Source organism: Macadamia integrifolia, chromosome 6 (assembly GCF_013358625.1).
Source record: "Macadamia integrifolia cultivar HAES 741 chromosome 6, SCU_Mint_v3, whole genome shotgun sequence".
Taxonomy (NCBI): Eukaryota; Viridiplantae; Streptophyta; class Magnoliopsida; order Proteales; family Proteaceae; genus Macadamia; species Macadamia integrifolia.
The window spans coordinates 35,019,579-35,036,353 of NC_056562.1; the positions used below are offsets into that span (position 1 = coordinate 35,019,579).

The following is a 16,775-nucleotide window of genomic DNA, read 5'->3' on the forward strand; positions in this document are numbered from 1 at the left end:
AAAAAAAAAAAAAAAAGAACTCTAACATGGCGAAGAAAGCCATTTTCCTTCTGTGATGGGGGGAAAAGGAAGGAAAAGTGAACAAATTGGAATGACTTTATGATCCTTGGTTAGCTTATAATTACAACACTGTTGCACTGTCATCAAGGGAAAAATTTTAATAAATCAAGCCAATAGCAAGGACATCTTCATTCTCAAAGGAAATACATTAAAATAAAAAATAATAGTGTAATCCAGGGCTAGAAATAGTTGACCTGTTGAACCAATCACCCGAATTATATGAATCACGATCAAGTGATTTCGAGCGTAACATCTCATCGCCACAATGAAAAAATGGAATGCCCTAGAATGGGACACTTAGTCAGTGGTAGTACACTAAGAAAACAAGATATATCTTGGCAAACACATAATTGACAATTCTGATTCCTAGTCCAACACAATCAGCAAAGAACCAAGATATAAGGTAATGGTAGAAATACAGAAGCAGTAAGCCCAACATAATGAATTTGTAACAAATTAAGGGAACAAAAGTAAAACAAAGACCAACAAGAAGTAGCAATTACAACAACCAAAATCGGAGGCTACAACAAAATCGCCCACAGCCTAAACAAACAGGTAGCGGCTTCCACTACATGAAATTCCAATTGCAACAGCAATAAAACAAACCCCCCCCACCTTAAAACCTCATGAAAGAAATCAAAATTAAATAAAGCAAGAACAATTTGAAAAACCATAATTCATACTTAACAACTCATTCTTGAAGATGTGTGCCCTCTTTTCTCTCCAAAGAGTCCTGTAGATCAATAATAATAAACTTACAAGGTCATCCACAAGATCTGAGTGTAGCAGATGTCCCACCCACTAATAAGATCTATCAGCTTCCTTGGGAAATCCCAGGAATCACCACATAAGGCAAGGAAGGATGACCAAAACCCAAGGATTATAACTAATTCATTAGTAAAAGAACAAGATGGTCTACTATTAGAATCTCATCTAGAGGCGTTCTTCCACATAGAAGCGCACTTTGATTTGTGCTTCGAATTTTTCAAATGAAATTATTTCTTCAGAAGGACCTACTGCTTGAATATTTTCTCAAATAATTAGCACGTCAGTTCTCTTGCAATGACAGCCTTAAAACCATTCATCTTTTTTACCTCAGATCCTAGTCCTCCATCTAGGAGTCATGTCCATTATTTAGTGATAAGCACTCCTGTCTATTATGACCACTTTAATCCTAGTAATCTTTCGCTACTCCTTTTCATTTTAGAGCCTCCAACTTACATATCATTCCTCATCGGTACAGTCATTGGTCTTTGCATCACATGACCAAGACATCTCAACGGACTTTGCCTCATCTAGTCTAGTCACCAAGTAGTGCTAACCCCCTAAGTTTCTGTTAGTGTATTCATTTTTAAATCTATCCTTTCTAGACTAGCAACTTATCCATCTAAACATTCACATATCAGCTATGCCCATCATGTGAAAAATGATAAGAGGAATAAAGAATTTTTTTTCCACAGCGGAACTCCAGGGCCACCAGCCACAGGCAGTCTTAGGGAATTTATTAGCAGAGAGATGCAGGGGGTGGGGAGGAGAGTACATCCTGCCTTACCCCAAACTCGAGACAAATTAAACTGTCCACCCATCCTCAAAACCTTACCAATTTCTTAAATCTTAGAACACCAAATCCTAACCTATCTTCGAAAATAACTGCATAACAACCCCAGAATAGAGTCATAAGAATCAATGACAATATCCCTACCATTCTCAGAACATAAATATGCTAACACATCAGCCACTTGATTGGCTCCCCGAAAAGCATGGCAGACCTCTAAACGAACCTTGTCACTCAACTGACAGAGACAAGCAAACCATTGACAAAGCCCCCAAGCCTGAAAGTTTACCCTGAACCGGCATCAGAGAATCACATTCTGAAACAATTTGATCATAACCTAGATGAATAGCCATTAATACTGCATCATAGCCATCTTAACCGCCAATGGGGATGGTAGCCTAGTGGAAGGAAGCCCTTGCCCCATAACCACTCGAGTCGTCTGGTTGTGGGTTCGAGTCGGCAAGCCCATATCGCTTGTTGGTCCTGCGGAAGCACTGCTTGACGTATGGAAAAAACACCATAACCTCTGCAAAACGTTATTCCACCGTAATATTTAGCAAAAGCCAAAATAACATGGCCCAAAAATTTCCAAGAATTGACTCCACCACTATGGACCAAGGTTGCCATGGCAAGCACCATACATATTTATGTTTAAGATACCCCAGGGAAGATTCAGCCTTAAAACGAAGAAAAAAGAAAACTGAACTCTTGCAATGGCCAAATTCAAAGCTTGAACTTTGGGTAGAGAATTTTTGTTCTTACTCTTCATTCTTCATGATAACGGTGAAAATTAGCACGATAAGGGAGATAAAGATTGTTGCTTAGGGGTTTTCACTTGGTGCAATGGTTAAATGCTCGGGCAGAAATAAGTATCTCTATTGCATAGACATGCCACTTTAGGGTTTATCTTCCCTCATTTAGTAAAATAAAGCCACAAGAGAGATACATGCTTCAGATTTGGCATCTCACATAGGGATAAATTACACAACCTATCACTTCACTAATAATACAAGAACATGAAATGCGTTCCACTTTTCAACATCTAAAATGTTTTGTCAATTTAATCAAACCTTCTGTGAATTGAACCAAAATATGTTTCACAACCCGCATACTGCATCAACTTATGTGTCAAGCTGAACAAAACAATAACATTTAACTAGAGAAATATGCTACCTCACTGATTCTGAGAGTCTCAGTCCAATCACATCTCAAAAAATAGTTTTTTTTTTTCTTTTAATCTCCCCTATTTTATGAGTTTCCCAATGGCCACAATTCCATGTAATGTATTCAGACAAGACAGTCAGTGACCTGCAAGGTCGTTTCTGTGAGGTTAACAAAACCTTAAAGCTACTCCCAGGTATGGTTCTAGAACTCGGATTGGATAGGTCAGTATTGGCAGGATTAGATCGGTTTTGGCATTGACCGATCAATGATCCTGAGTCCTGACCGATTGGATCCTGATACACATGTACTGCTCAAGAGTAAAAATGCAATAAAAATTAAATTATTTAAAATCATGGGTAAATCTGTCCAATACTGCGATCCAAGCCTGATTGGTATCGGCATTGATTGATCCTGAGACTGATCCGAGGTTTAGAACCTTGCTCCCCGGACAGCTCAACAGACGATTCACGACCAAAAAAAAAAAAAGAAAAGGGAGATTGCTATGTTAAAGTATATGGATATTATATAATAAATGCAAGACTCCAGCACTTCTTAATGCAAGGAAAATGAAACCTGTGAAAATGCTACAATACTGGTTGCCAAATGATTTATCCTGCATCTATTGTCCACAGAAATTTCCATTGGGGTCTGCATGAATCAATAAGGTTGGTCAGAACTTCATAAAAGAAAAAGATATTAGTATAGCTAGATATGCTGTTAAAGGCAAGACATACGATAACTGTAATATACCTTCAAACTCACAATATCAAACAGAGTTTCATTATCATGAGCTGACACGTAATTAACCTGGAAAAATCAAAGATCTAATTTCATATGGGAAGAATTATAGGCAGTTGGTGTTTTCATAGTATCTGAAATGAACAATAACCATAAAGATATCCAAATGACGAACAGACATAAAAAAACAAACTGATGAAATCTGAGGGGAAAGGTGAAATGCAAGCATGCTCAGGCAGCATGTTTAGTTAGGTGAACAATCAAATGTCCTAATAAAGTGGATAAGCATAATAAATTAACTTTGAGTTATAGCTTTACTCAGCTAACACACAACCAACACCCTAAAAGTCTAATGATACTCACTGTTTCTGTGGGGCATGAAGCATATCCAACTGGTATACCATCATGCATTAAAACTTCAGATCCTTTCACCTGAGAAAGAATAAATATGGGAAATCGGTTTGATGAGAATAGGAAGCATTTAATAATCATAATGAAACCACGAAAGCTACATCCAAAACAAAAAAATGACTGGTTCATGAAACAAATTAAAATAGAAATTTCTCAAATATCCTCTTCATTTTCTTCAACGGGTAACTTTAAGGAAAAAGGAAAGGCTAGAACTACCATTATTTAGCAAATGAAAAACTTATATTCAGTTTTCTTTTAAGACTGCATGTAAAAAAAAAAAAAAAAAACATTGCTGCTGATAAATTTCATAAGATCAACAAGGAAAAATAACATCATTAAAGAAATATACATGAAACATCAAGATCAACATTGTCACTATTACAAAGGTTTTCATTTCCCTGAGCTTGCATCAGGCAACGATCATTAATGAAATTAGATCACATCGGTTGAGATTAACCAAAAAATTAGATTCACCCTTTTCATTCATGTAAAAGAAGATTTAGATGCATCATTATATAATTTTTATTTTATGAGGGACCAAGCATGAGCGATAATAAAAGGACACCAGAGTATCTACTGTAATACTATGCTTTACCTCTTCACCACTATGACTGGTTAAGATGAAGTCCCTCAAGTTCGCAGCCATCCCAACCTGATATGAAGAGGGGGCAGGAAAGCATATACACATGCACACAAAACACAGGATTGGTAGAAAGAAAATGAACAGATAATATATCCAAATTCCACAAAATTCAGTGTGTAAATATACAATATGCGTGGTTAACATGAGAATACTGAGATGGATTGGTGCCGAGTCTACGGATGTGATAGAATCAGAAATAAATGCAGTCAAGGGAATTTAATCATAACTTATAAGTGATGAAAAAGGGAAAGTGAAATGAGATGATTCAGCCATGTGCAAATAAGACCAATGAATGCAACAGCAAGAGGTGGCATGGTACAAGTTGGAGGAGTTATTAGGCACTGAAAATGTCTTGGAGTGAAGTGGTTATAAAGACAAATGATAATGTGTAACCAGATTATACTATCCTAATCAAGGTTGAATGGTGAATCAAGGCTTTTGTGGCCAACCCCCATGTAGAAGAGAAAAGCTCAGTTGACTACAGTTAGCACATCATCCCAAATAAATGTACAGAATGACTTAATAAGAACTGTAATAAAAATTGTGAAACACACATGAATTACTACATTACGAGGGAACTCCTCATAATCTCACTGCCAGGCTGTCCAAAAAAAAAAAAAGGAAAACACTGAGACATGCTTATGTATATGTTTATAGTCAACAATATATAAGAAAATACAAAATAAAATATTGAGCCAAGAGTGTATGTTCATCTATAAACAGGAACATGAAAAATATTCACCCATCTAGTGGAACTTAAAAACACCTCAGAAGATTAAAGATCAATAAACTATATTCTTGGGCTTGTCAAAGCCTGAACTGAGAGGAAACATAAGTCAGCAAAGTTTCTGGGTCCTCAAAGATGGAACTGGGTTCAAAATAACCAATCCTTACCAAAAGGAAGAAATAACAGAAAGAAGGAAATCAAGAAAAGAAATTAAAATGGAGGTCCAGATAAGTGTCACTTGAAGCATTAGGATTTCAAAAGTTACCATTTATCTTGTAGGCAACAACTGTCAGAACCAAACATAATGGAGGATTACATCCAAAACACCTAGAAAATAGCTTAGTTTGTAAATAATGGAACATATATCCTTCAAATCCCCAATAGTACCTGTGACCATCTTTAAACCATTATTTTGGCTATATATATGCCTAAGGTGGCAAATGTGCCCCAACATATCTAACTTTCCTGTTTCTCTTGTGTGAATGGTGATGTTTTACCACAGGCCAGATTCCAACATTGGATTGGCAAAGGTTGAATCAACGGCTTTTCAAAGTTGGAGCCACCAAACAAAAGCTCAATGACATGACTAAAAACCCAGCGGAACTGCCTAGTTTCTACAGGTCAGTCGAAGGCTTGTCTTTTACCCATTTAGACCATCTCAAACTGGGATTAATATGGAGCTGAAGTTAGTGGCCTTCACCCCTAATAGAACTGCATCAGTGTACCCTGATATTACGAAGTCAAAATTCAAAACTGAGATTCATACCCTGCAGCCATGGTTGCAAGAGCAACTGTGACAAAACAGGATCTGTAACCAGTAACTGCAGTAGAAGAGAAAGAAGGGTAGAGAGAGGAAAGAAAAAGAAGAGGGAGAGACTGTTAAGAGGGTAGCAGAATCAATAGCCCTGCAGTCCCCCAAATCATGGTAGACATGAAACTGTACCCCCACAGTATATAGAGTCCATTCTTTAACAGCAACAAAGCAACAATTCATTTATAAATGAAGACTCATTTAATTGTTCTCCAAGGCACCAACTTTTAAACTGAGACATGTGATTAATGCATCTGATGAGAGGCCAACATAAAGGCCCTTGACCAATTCAACCATAATGATAATTGCAAGGAGATCTAATAAAAATTGTGAGAAAATTGCATGTCCTGCATTAGGCCTGTATGTCAGCTCAAAATTATATATAAGAAGATGCACCTGGATGTGATCCTTCGATACTGCAAGCATATGGTCCATGGCAGCTTTGGAACCGTGGTCATGTGCATTAGGCTGTACAAATAGCACAAACTATAAATTTACGTCCACAATGGAACCTAATTTCTTAAATCATGCAAACTGACAAGATCATAACAGAAAAAAGGAAACTAATGTACATTCCAGGAACATATAAAATTTAAGAAAATTAAAAGTATAAAACTAACCACTTTCAAGCAATAAATCTTTTTTAAGTCCATCTAAAATAGTTTTCATCTTATAACAATGATTAGGCAAGGATCCTATCCAGTTAGATTCTACTGACCATGTATAGTGACATCAAGGTTAGAGATTACCCTAGTCGAAAACGAAATGTACTGTAAAATTACCAAAATTTCAGTTGAGATATGGTACATTTCAATCAAAAATTTGAAATGGCTATTTAAGCGGCCAAACATTTGAACTTTCCCTGAAACTTCAAGGCAAGCCTATTTAAGAATTACACATATTCAAACCCTTAAAAGGTTGCTACCATGTCCTTTCCCTTATAGAACTTTTTCCACACATAATTTAGCACTATAACATGCATTCAATAAAAGGAATGAAGAAGAAGAACCATTTACCAGTACACCAATGTCAATACCATAGAGTTGTATGTAACATATTTCTTTTGACAACCCTATGCAATGTCAATACCACATAGAGTTCCGAGGAGGCTCAAAACCACTAGAAGATTATTGCTGCCAACGGAACCACTCCTCTGATTGTATCACAAAGATGGCCATGTCATAGTATGCTTGAAGAACCATCTCCTTGAACTCCCTGCCTTTATCCTGCTCCTGCCAATGTGTAACTCTGTTTGGTACACATTGGCTGCCTAAGCATGCTGTATCTCTCTCGCCTCTGCTTCTGTCTCTACATCAGCAGGCGTATCCTCATCACTATCATATGTAACCCCTGGTGCTGAATGTCTCTCAAGCACTGCCTCCAAAAACTCCTCCCTAAACTTCCACTTGTATGACCTCCTTTGCATCCTCCCTTCATGAGGGCAGTTATGGCCTTTACACCTCACCAGGGGCCATAGGGTGTTTCTCAACATCCCTGTATGACTGTATCCACCAGTCAAATGCCGCTTCAGTCTTGTGGCCCCACCTCCCATGATCTTCTTCCCACATTGACTGCATTGTGACTTTGTTTTTTCATTACCAATGGGTACGCACAATGTCACCATGCCAAGTCTCCTCCCTGACCAGCTATTGTGCAACCTTCTTACATTGTTGCAACAAGAATGCACACATGATTGACTTTCTAATTCTACATCAATTAAGACTTCTAAAGCTACAATAAAGTTATTACTCAATTTTTCTGTAAGTCCTATATATTTTCCCAATTAAAACTAGTTTTTATTATATTTTAAAATTCATAAACCTAATTAAACAAAAATTAATTAAGGAACAATGCAATCATAATCACATTCAGTTGAAAAAAATTCAATAATAATTGCACAAATTTTCATGATTTTTCAAACTAAACCAGAATATTTTCCCCTTCTTTTTAATGTTTTGGATTTTAAAATACTTTATAGAATTTTCAAAACAAAAAAAAAAATTCTTTATGGAAATAAATTCCAAATCCGTGAAATCATAGATCAGCCAACAATGTCTAACATATAAAAAACCCACAAATATATTGGCACTATTTTTTTTCTTTCAAAAATTAGCTTCAAGAAAATCAAATTTTCAAAAAAAAAAAAAAAAAAAAAACAAATAAAAAATCTAGTCCAAAAGCTTGTGATTACCACTAGGTTTCCCAGTCATTCAAGACACCACATTTGGCGGCTATGACCCTTCAATTAACTCCCCTGCGAATTTTGTCAGATTTAGAGAGGAGATTTTACTCATGTCTGGAATCTTCCTAAATCCCATTCTACCTTCACTTCCAAGCTTACAAAATTGTTCCAACTCCACAAGAGGTTAGTTTGATGAATTAATCCAATCCTTCAAATTGAACCAGTCCCGTTGTAGATGTTACAACCTATTAACAGCAGAGACAGGGACTGTAAAATGGAAAAAAGTAAATAACTTGGAACACTTGCTAGAGCAGAGTTGATTAAAGTAAGCTTTCCCCTTTTGGAATAGAGTTTCCTACAATATGAAAAGCATCTTCTCCGTTTATTGATATAATCCAACAGGGAAGTCCCAAAGTGAATCAAGGTAGCTATTAAATCCTATAATAAAAGATGGTAGTGAAGTGTTCAATATTCCAAACATCTATGATAGTTATGAGTTCACTTCTAGAATAGCTTATTTGAAGCACAAGATTTGACTCAGAACATCTTAACAAACAGCCAAGCAGCCATAATTGGTAGTGTAAAGACTCAAGAAAAATAAGTGCATCATTCACTAATTGAAGAAGAGTTATGAGACTGTCCAAGTTTGGAATGGAAAAACCCTCTATCTTTACCACCTTCCTCAGTGTTAAAGACTACTAATGATGGGGGAAGTGTCCCTATAGTGTTTTATGTCTTTAGCTGTAGCAGTAGTAGTCTTACAAAAGAAGGGCAGAGAAAGAGAGAATGACAGAAGAATGAGAATCCCAACAGACCACAATAGGATTCAGTTACTTCCTATCGTGGTCACATCCAATCTTTATGGCCAAAGATAATAGACCCTCAGCAGGAGACCTACAAGAGCATATGTCTAATTACAAGTAGAGTCAACACCTAAAAAAAAGGAAAGGAACTAACACAATAAAACACTACAGCCACAGCTAAAGACATAAATCACGATAGGGACACCCCCCCTATCATGAGTAGTCTTTAGCACTGAGCTTTTGCAAGCATTCTACTTGAGGCTTTGATAATTAAGACGAACAAAAGGGGAGAAATGGATCCCACTGCAGCAAACCTCTCGTGCAACCAAAAATTGCTGGTGTAGGACAGAACTCCAGAATTCTGTAGGGATCTTTGGAGCAGATCCGGATATATGAAAGGGCTGTGATGTGGATCAGATTAGAGCTGTTACAGGCCACATCAATGGTGTTTTACAAGGCCCCAACCACAGCAAGATTTTATTTTTTTTTCAGGGAGGGCGGGCGGTTTAAAGTCAGCAACAAAGTTATACAAAGGAACTGTAACACCTACAAAGGAACTGTAACACCTAGCAGTTTTCTGAAATCTTATTAATCAAAATGAAACTAAAAAGAAATATTGATTTTAAAGTAAATGGACAAGGCACAAAAATAATTATGGAATACCTGCAAAGATAGACCAGTAACGAAACCTTGTTGAAGAGGATGACCAAATGGAGATCCACCAAGCACTGCATCTCGTATTCGATCATTAAAGCTGAAATTTTTTTATATAAATGTTTCACATAAACAACAAAAATACATCATACCATAAGCCACTTGCAAGAAAAAATAAAGATGAGATAAATTCTACTAAGTCTAATATAGATTAAACATTGATAAATCAGACTGACTAAAAAAGACCTGGAAATCAAAATTTTAAGGGAAATCAGTGTGGTCCAAAGATGAAAATAAATCAGCAAGCCACACAAGCAATCGAGGAACCCAGGCACGAAATCTGCAAAGAGGTCTTGACAGGTTTTCTAGCTATCTGTTCGAGTGATCCAATCAAGGTCAAAATGGTGCATGATGCAGTCAAAGAGCATGGAGGAGGGTACTATTGTGAGAGAACTGACTATCATCATTCAGTCATCACCCTAAAATCCATACACATACAATAATGATATCATCCCCCCCCCCACCCAGCTTGTTATGAAGCTCGGTTTTGGTGGCTGTTCAATAGCAGGTGTGGGCTTATTAGAGGGCTTTTCAGAGATTGCCTCATGAGCTTTGGTAGACCCCTTTCTGAAACCTAGCAAATTCATCGAGTAGTTTGGAAGCGCCGACTAGGTGGTCCATCTAGCACTATTGTTGACATTAAGTTTCATAAAAAATTTAACCAAACTTTTATGGAAAATCAGCACCAAAAGTGGCAATATACGTTTTGTTGGGGGGAAAGAATAACCTCTCAGTGGTTTAGGGGCAATGTTCTGGAAATATTCTTATTTTGGAAAGAAGAAATCTGCATGTTTTCACATAATCAAGAGTAACACAATAGGTTTCTAATCTGTTTCCCTTTTATTAGTTTCAAATAAATATGGTTGAGTTGAGTGCAAGTAAATATATTCAGGATACGAGTCCAAACTTTTAAACACCGGCTTCCTAGTATATGCCAATATGCCAATAAGCAAAAGAAGTCAAGAACATACAGAAAAATTGTACCTCCCAATTCCAGTCCCATTAAGATTGAATTGTGATGCATTTACCCCACGCCCATTTTTTGCAACTTCACCAAAATCCCACCCTTCACCATATCTAAAACAAAAAGAATTTTATCAGTTCGAAAAAATGGTGTAGTTCATCTGACAAAAAGCAAGGAAGATAAATGATAGATGAGCAATTGACACAAACTCATATAGGATCAAATGGTGGAAATCGCCATTGAACTAAGGAAGAAAGGAGAAGAACTACTGAATCCATCCTTACATGTAGATCTTAGAACCATCTGTTCCATTATTTTCCTTTGATAGACTTTGGAGAGAACTTTTGGCCTTCCCCTACATAAAAAAGGAAATAATAATAATAATAACTCGAGCAATAAACCATCCACACAGCTATCTATGGTTGACAACTCGCACATCCAAATCACAATCTGATTTTTTGATATGCTAATTTTCTTTTACTATAACTAATAGCCATCCATCAATACTAGTACCAACTATGGAGAACTTGTAGCATGACTCTCAAACCAAAACCATGGGCTACTGGGCTCTGATACCAAGTTGGAATCTAAAGGTTGCAAGAGAACAAGAGAAGAGAAGATGAGAGTAGGAGGTAGAAGGAGAAGAAGAAGAAGAGAGAGTTGGTGGTAATGTGTTGTGGGAGAGAATAGGTTTCTCTCCCGCAATATTGATGCACTTAGCCCCATCAGGAAAATTGCATATCTACCCTCCACGTTACCATAAGATAGTTCAAGGGAGGTTAAAATCCTAAAAGGCATAAAAGTAAAAGCACATACAGCAGAATAACCCAATACCCAAATTACCCTTAGTACGTGATCTCTAACAGACCCACGATATGCTGGTCTCTTTCCGCCATATGCTTTGTCCCTCTCGCCAGGTTTGTTGGTTTCATAACCGATAAGGAGTAGATAGTCAAGTTACCCTCTTTTAAGTACTTCTTTCCTCATTTTATTCCTTTTATCCTTTATTTTATTAATTGAGTATCCATATGTGCCCCCTCCCATCTCTTTTATACCCCTTTGTCCTTAATTTCAAAATCCCTTCAAGTTTGTACCCAATCAATAAATCCTGATACCCTATGTGTCCTTTCTCCTTTGATTTACCATGTACCACCTTGAACATTGTGCTTAATTACAAATTTTCCATTCCTTCATTATAATTGAGTTTCTATAATCATTTTTCGGCCCATAGCACCCAATTTAGAGTTTTGGACCCTATATCACATCAGTTTGTGGTTGCAAATTTTGAAGAGTGGCATTTGCATGGAGTGATGGTTGTTACTGCTATTATTGGAGAATATTTGCCTAGATTTTTTTAAATCTGGCCTATCCAGTGTTTTCTTTGCTATCGTGCAGTTAATTGAGTCTCTTAAGAGTTATTTTTATTTTATATCCTTCATTGTACTAAGACATCTAGTCTTAGAAGGATTCCTGCTTAAGAGTAAATTACCTGCGAACTAAATATTATAAATAAATGTAGTAGTCCATGATAGAACACAAGGTGAATTTATCGTGGCTCAGCAATTGTTCCCTCTGTCTCTCTTCTATTTGCAGGTACTGGTTTCAGATCCTAATTTGTTTCAATAACATTCTGAAATGAAAGAGTGGGGGGATTAGTATGATAATATATCCATCTTATACGAATTGATTAAACGTCAAAGAGACACCTTAAAATTTTCATGACAACATCTATAGCATAAAAAAGGATTACCAGTGCAAACAAGAAAAGTATCAACATTATCAGTTCTAGCAGCTAGAACCACTAAGTGAATTTGTGGGTTCTTACGGAACTGCAAGGGATAAATTGGTAGAAGCAAAAAGTACATTTTTCAAACTGTAACCTTTGAGGCAAACCTTCTTAGGTCTAAATAGATCGGTCAAAGAGAACTACATACCATGGTACTTTTCATTATATGGCCCATGAGGTCAAACCGGAATCCATCAACCTGTTAAGATAGCATTCATCAAACAAACTTTAGAACAGATGTCACATTATGACTACAAGAAGGGGTGGTATTTGACAGGAAACAAGTACAGAAAAAATCCAAACAAAACGCCAATACATATCCTAAAAGAGGAGGGGAAATTGAAAAATTATACTAAATTTCAACCCTTATTGCTGGCAAAACCATTATAAAGTTATGTTATCACCTTATAATTGACAGCCCAGCATAGTAGATCATCAAGAATCAAGCGTTCTACCATAAAATGTTCACTAGCAGTATTATTTTCACAAGCACTATGCTCAATAAATCCATCTTTGTCCCTCCTTAGGTAGTAACCTGGAACAACCTACAAAGAACTAGCAGAGTCACATATAGAGAACAAATTAAATATCGGCAAAAATACAAGTCACATAGAAAACATCACAGTTGTCATGGTGTCGCCAAGGCGGGGATTTGGCATCCTGGCGGAAAAATAAGTTTATGGCAGTGCTACGATTTACGTGACTTACAAATGGCGGTCGCCATTGGCTGATAGGCATCGCCATGGCACCGCCATGGACTCCAAATCACTTCTGATTCACTAGACGGTCGATTTTTTGTAAAATGCAGGGTGATTTTGATAGGGCTATGTTGATTTTTGATGATTTGATGTTGCTTAATGTTGGTTTTATATGTTATAGGGTATATATTGTAGGCTTGTAGCATGCTAAATAACTTTAGAAAATAAGGGAAATAAAAAAGTAGCATACTAAATAACTTTAGAAAATAGGGAAAATAAAAAAGACACATGGGCGATTTGACCGCTATGGTAACGCCATAATGGGCGATTCATCGCCAAATCGATTAGCCACCCCACCGCCTTGGATCGATTTGACGCCGTGACAACTATGGAAAGCATTTATATGGATTGTAGACACAACAGTGAAGTACTATTTGGAAAAGTATAACAAGAAATGGATAATAATTTTGTAAGTCAAACAATGACCTTGTCCAGCACAGAGTTATCATCAAGTGGCCCACTTCCATGCAAATGGTTATAGACGACATCCAGCACAACACGAAGGCCAATACGGTTAAGAGACTGAAATTAAGAATCAGCAGAATGGGAATAACTAAGCATTATTCAGACTGAAATTATGCGATTACCTCATAACCACTAATTTACATGTGATTCATAACATGGAACAAAAATAAATAAATAAAGATAACAGCACCTGTACCATCTTTCGGAACTCAAGAGTACGGCTGGAACCATTTGGGTTGCTTGCATAACTTCCTTTTGGGACACCCCAAAGAATTGGATTGTACCTTGGTAGAAAAAGTAGAGGTAATAGTCAGCACAGAAGCGAACTATAATTGATTAATATCACTGAATGACGTTCCAGTTCATGATATATTACCCCCAGTTGTACTCATCTTTGTCTTGGATGGCAGTGACTTGAGCCTGTTGCTCATCTGAATCCGGTGGCAAAGTCGCCAGCTTATTGGTGTCTGTAAAGGCATTGATGTTAAATAGAGAGAATGCACTAGAGATAATTACAGCAAAAATTATGGGAAATGAAAATCAAATGAGTTCTATATTAACAAAACAATGGAGTTGAAGATCTGAAGGAAAAAAAAAAAAAGGTATTTAATCCTTGTCATAGGCTGTCATCTTTGATACTACCAACAATCTAATTAATATCTTATCCCATGGATCCTACCGACAATATAATTAATATCTTATCCTAAGATCTGAAATTTAGGCAATACAACGTTTCATTTCAGGCGTTTCTGCGTTTTTCTGTTTCGAGAAACAAAGAAACGGGAGCAAAAGCGTTTGGGCACCGTTTGACATAGATTCACATTTCTGGGAACAGAAACGGAATTTAAGGTGTTTGATAAACCTTGTTTCTCGAAACGTTTCCCGCAGGCAATGGTGTTTGATAACAGTCGTTTCTGGAAACGTTTCTCACAGGTATTGATGTTTGTTTAAAACAATACATCCCCAAATTTGTTTAATTTAATTTTAAAGAAAGTCATAACCCTTTCTTCGAACACGAAAGAAGCAACTAAACCACCTTCCACACTTTATCGTACATCATATTTTTTAAGTACAACATATTAATCTACAAAACATTATATAGTACTAATATTCCCAATATGTCAAATGTCTGACATCAACTTTAGCATTCTGGGATGACCGTCTAACTGCCACAATTGTTTATGTCTAACTTATTAACTGCATCTAAGATATCTGTAAATATCCTTCACTTTTCCCCAGATACTTCAATCTCGCTTTTCAATACTCTAGTCTTCTTCTCTTCACCTTTGATTGCTCTTTGTAAGTATCCCTTCACAAAATTAGAAGATGGTGCTGATGAAGATGAATGGGCTTCAATCGTCAAACTTCCCGCACAATCGGATGAACGTGCACTTAAGGAACTGCTGTCATCATAAATCCATCCAAAAAATTTGCAACCTCGATCTTGGGCCTGTAAGTTACTTTAAGTGAATTAGGACAATAATTGCCAAAATTATACAACTATACATAAAATAATGATATAAAGTTATATCCCAGTTATTTTGGACAACACCAGAATCAACGATTATAGTTTGCTTCGGTCTTCGCGACGCGGACCTTACATTGTCCTTCGCCACAATCACATATTCGAAATTCATCTACCCAAATGAAAATATCATTATGCCTCGGACATTTAAAGTACGCTCTACCACTATTAGGCCCTTGTTTGGTTGTGAACTTATCGCACAATCCATTACAAAATCCGCACCTAGCCAGTATGGTGTCACTGGAAGACATCTATAGAGCATAAATTCTACCAATCATACCAAAGTATCATGTATGGAAAAAATCGTATGTGTAACAATAACATAATCAAATTCTAAAACACTATATGCTAGCACAACATTAATACAATTTAAAAAATACTGTTACTACTACATCATTCCCAAGTTCAGTAAAACCAATTAAATTACTCAATACTTTGTGAAACATATAACACATTCCTACGGTGATTGGCAAAATTTACGATCCACCTAACGGAATCGTAGCCATTCTCCTCGATATAGCCAATTGATTGGCTATATTTAGGCATACCAAGAACATTTATCTGGTTGAGCGTCTCTGGGACGTATCAGATGTGGAAGCACGATACACACGAGGATCGGGATTCATAGGGTCTTTTACATCTTGTTCGCTTCCAAAATGGTTAAATAACTCATCTTGAATTACTTGTTCCTTGATGTAATTGTGGATCCCACAACAAGCGATGAACACATTATGCTAGGGATATTACATATAGGCAAGTATTATGTGACCTGCTAAATGTGGTGATAATTACAGGGATGTCAAATGAGCCCGATACCAACATCACAGGATCGTCTAGTGATGATGATGATATGATTATATTATACTAGTTCTAAAACCTACTAAGTACATATCGAATGAGAGAACCTCTGAACGATAGTAGTTACAAAGGAGCTGTAATGGTAACAGAGATTCTCGTAGGACATTCAGACTTGTGCTACCGAGAGTTTAGAGTTAAAAGACATGTATTTCTCAACCTGCGAGATAGAATGGTACATAGAAGCTGGTTAGAGGACAGTCGTTTCATTCGAGTAGATGAGCAGCTAGCAATATTTCTCATGATAGTAGGTCAAGGTTTGAGTAATAGCAAATCCAATGGAGATTCAATCGATCCGGACAGACGATTAGTGTTGTCTTCCATACGGTTTTGGTATTGGGTGGCTATTACTAGAAGGGAGAACAGTCTTTGATAAACCATTATCGTCTTTGATCAACCTAGTTAGTCTGTGTTATACGGTCTTGGTATGGAAGACAACACTAATCGTCTATCCGGATCGATTGAATCTTCGTTGGATTTGTCTATTACTCAAACTTTGACCTACTATCATGAGAAATATTGCTAGTTGCTCATCTACTTGAATGAAAAGACTGTCCTCTAACTAGCCTCTATGTACCATTCTATCTCGCATATTGTTTCAACTCTAAACTCTC

The 16,775-nt window shown here is 36.8% G+C and overlaps 1 protein-coding gene across 8 annotated transcripts in view; it reads right to left on the reverse strand.

The window, feature by feature from the left end:
* The window catches only part of LOC122081065 (pullulanase 1, chloroplastic), a 30,252-nt gene that overhangs the window by 4,532 nt on the left and 8,945 nt on the right, over positions 1 to 16,775 (reverse strand). For 7 of the 8 annotated variants that reach the window (XR_006140990.1, XR_006140988.1, XR_006140989.1 and 4 more), the window contains 14 exons: positions 14,158 to 14,248; positions 13,972 to 14,065; positions 13,743 to 13,838; positions 12,963 to 13,103; positions 12,707 to 12,757; positions 11,057 to 11,127; positions 10,793 to 10,885; positions 9,758 to 9,848; positions 6,506 to 6,577; positions 4,524 to 4,580; positions 3,881 to 3,949; positions 3,530 to 3,586; positions 3,353 to 3,427; positions 255 to 343 (listed from right to left, as the gene is read on the reverse strand). Coding sequence is in view for 5 of the 8 variants with exons in the window: in XM_042648018.1 (XP_042503952.1) it covers positions 255 to 343; positions 3,353 to 3,427; positions 3,530 to 3,586; positions 3,881 to 3,949; positions 4,524 to 4,580; positions 6,506 to 6,577; positions 9,758 to 9,848; positions 10,793 to 10,885; positions 11,057 to 11,127; positions 12,707 to 12,757; positions 12,963 to 13,103; positions 13,743 to 13,838; positions 13,972 to 14,065; positions 14,158 to 14,248 (1,147 nt within the window). In the remaining 3 variants the exon portion in view is untranslated. The remainder of the gene's footprint in view (positions 1 to 254; positions 344 to 3,352; positions 3,428 to 3,529; positions 3,587 to 3,880; positions 3,950 to 4,523; positions 4,581 to 6,505; positions 6,578 to 9,757; positions 9,849 to 10,792; positions 10,886 to 11,056; positions 11,128 to 12,706; positions 12,758 to 12,962; positions 13,104 to 13,742; positions 13,839 to 13,971; positions 14,066 to 14,157; positions 14,249 to 16,775) is intronic. The other variant, XM_042648019.1, reaches the window with a different exon arrangement.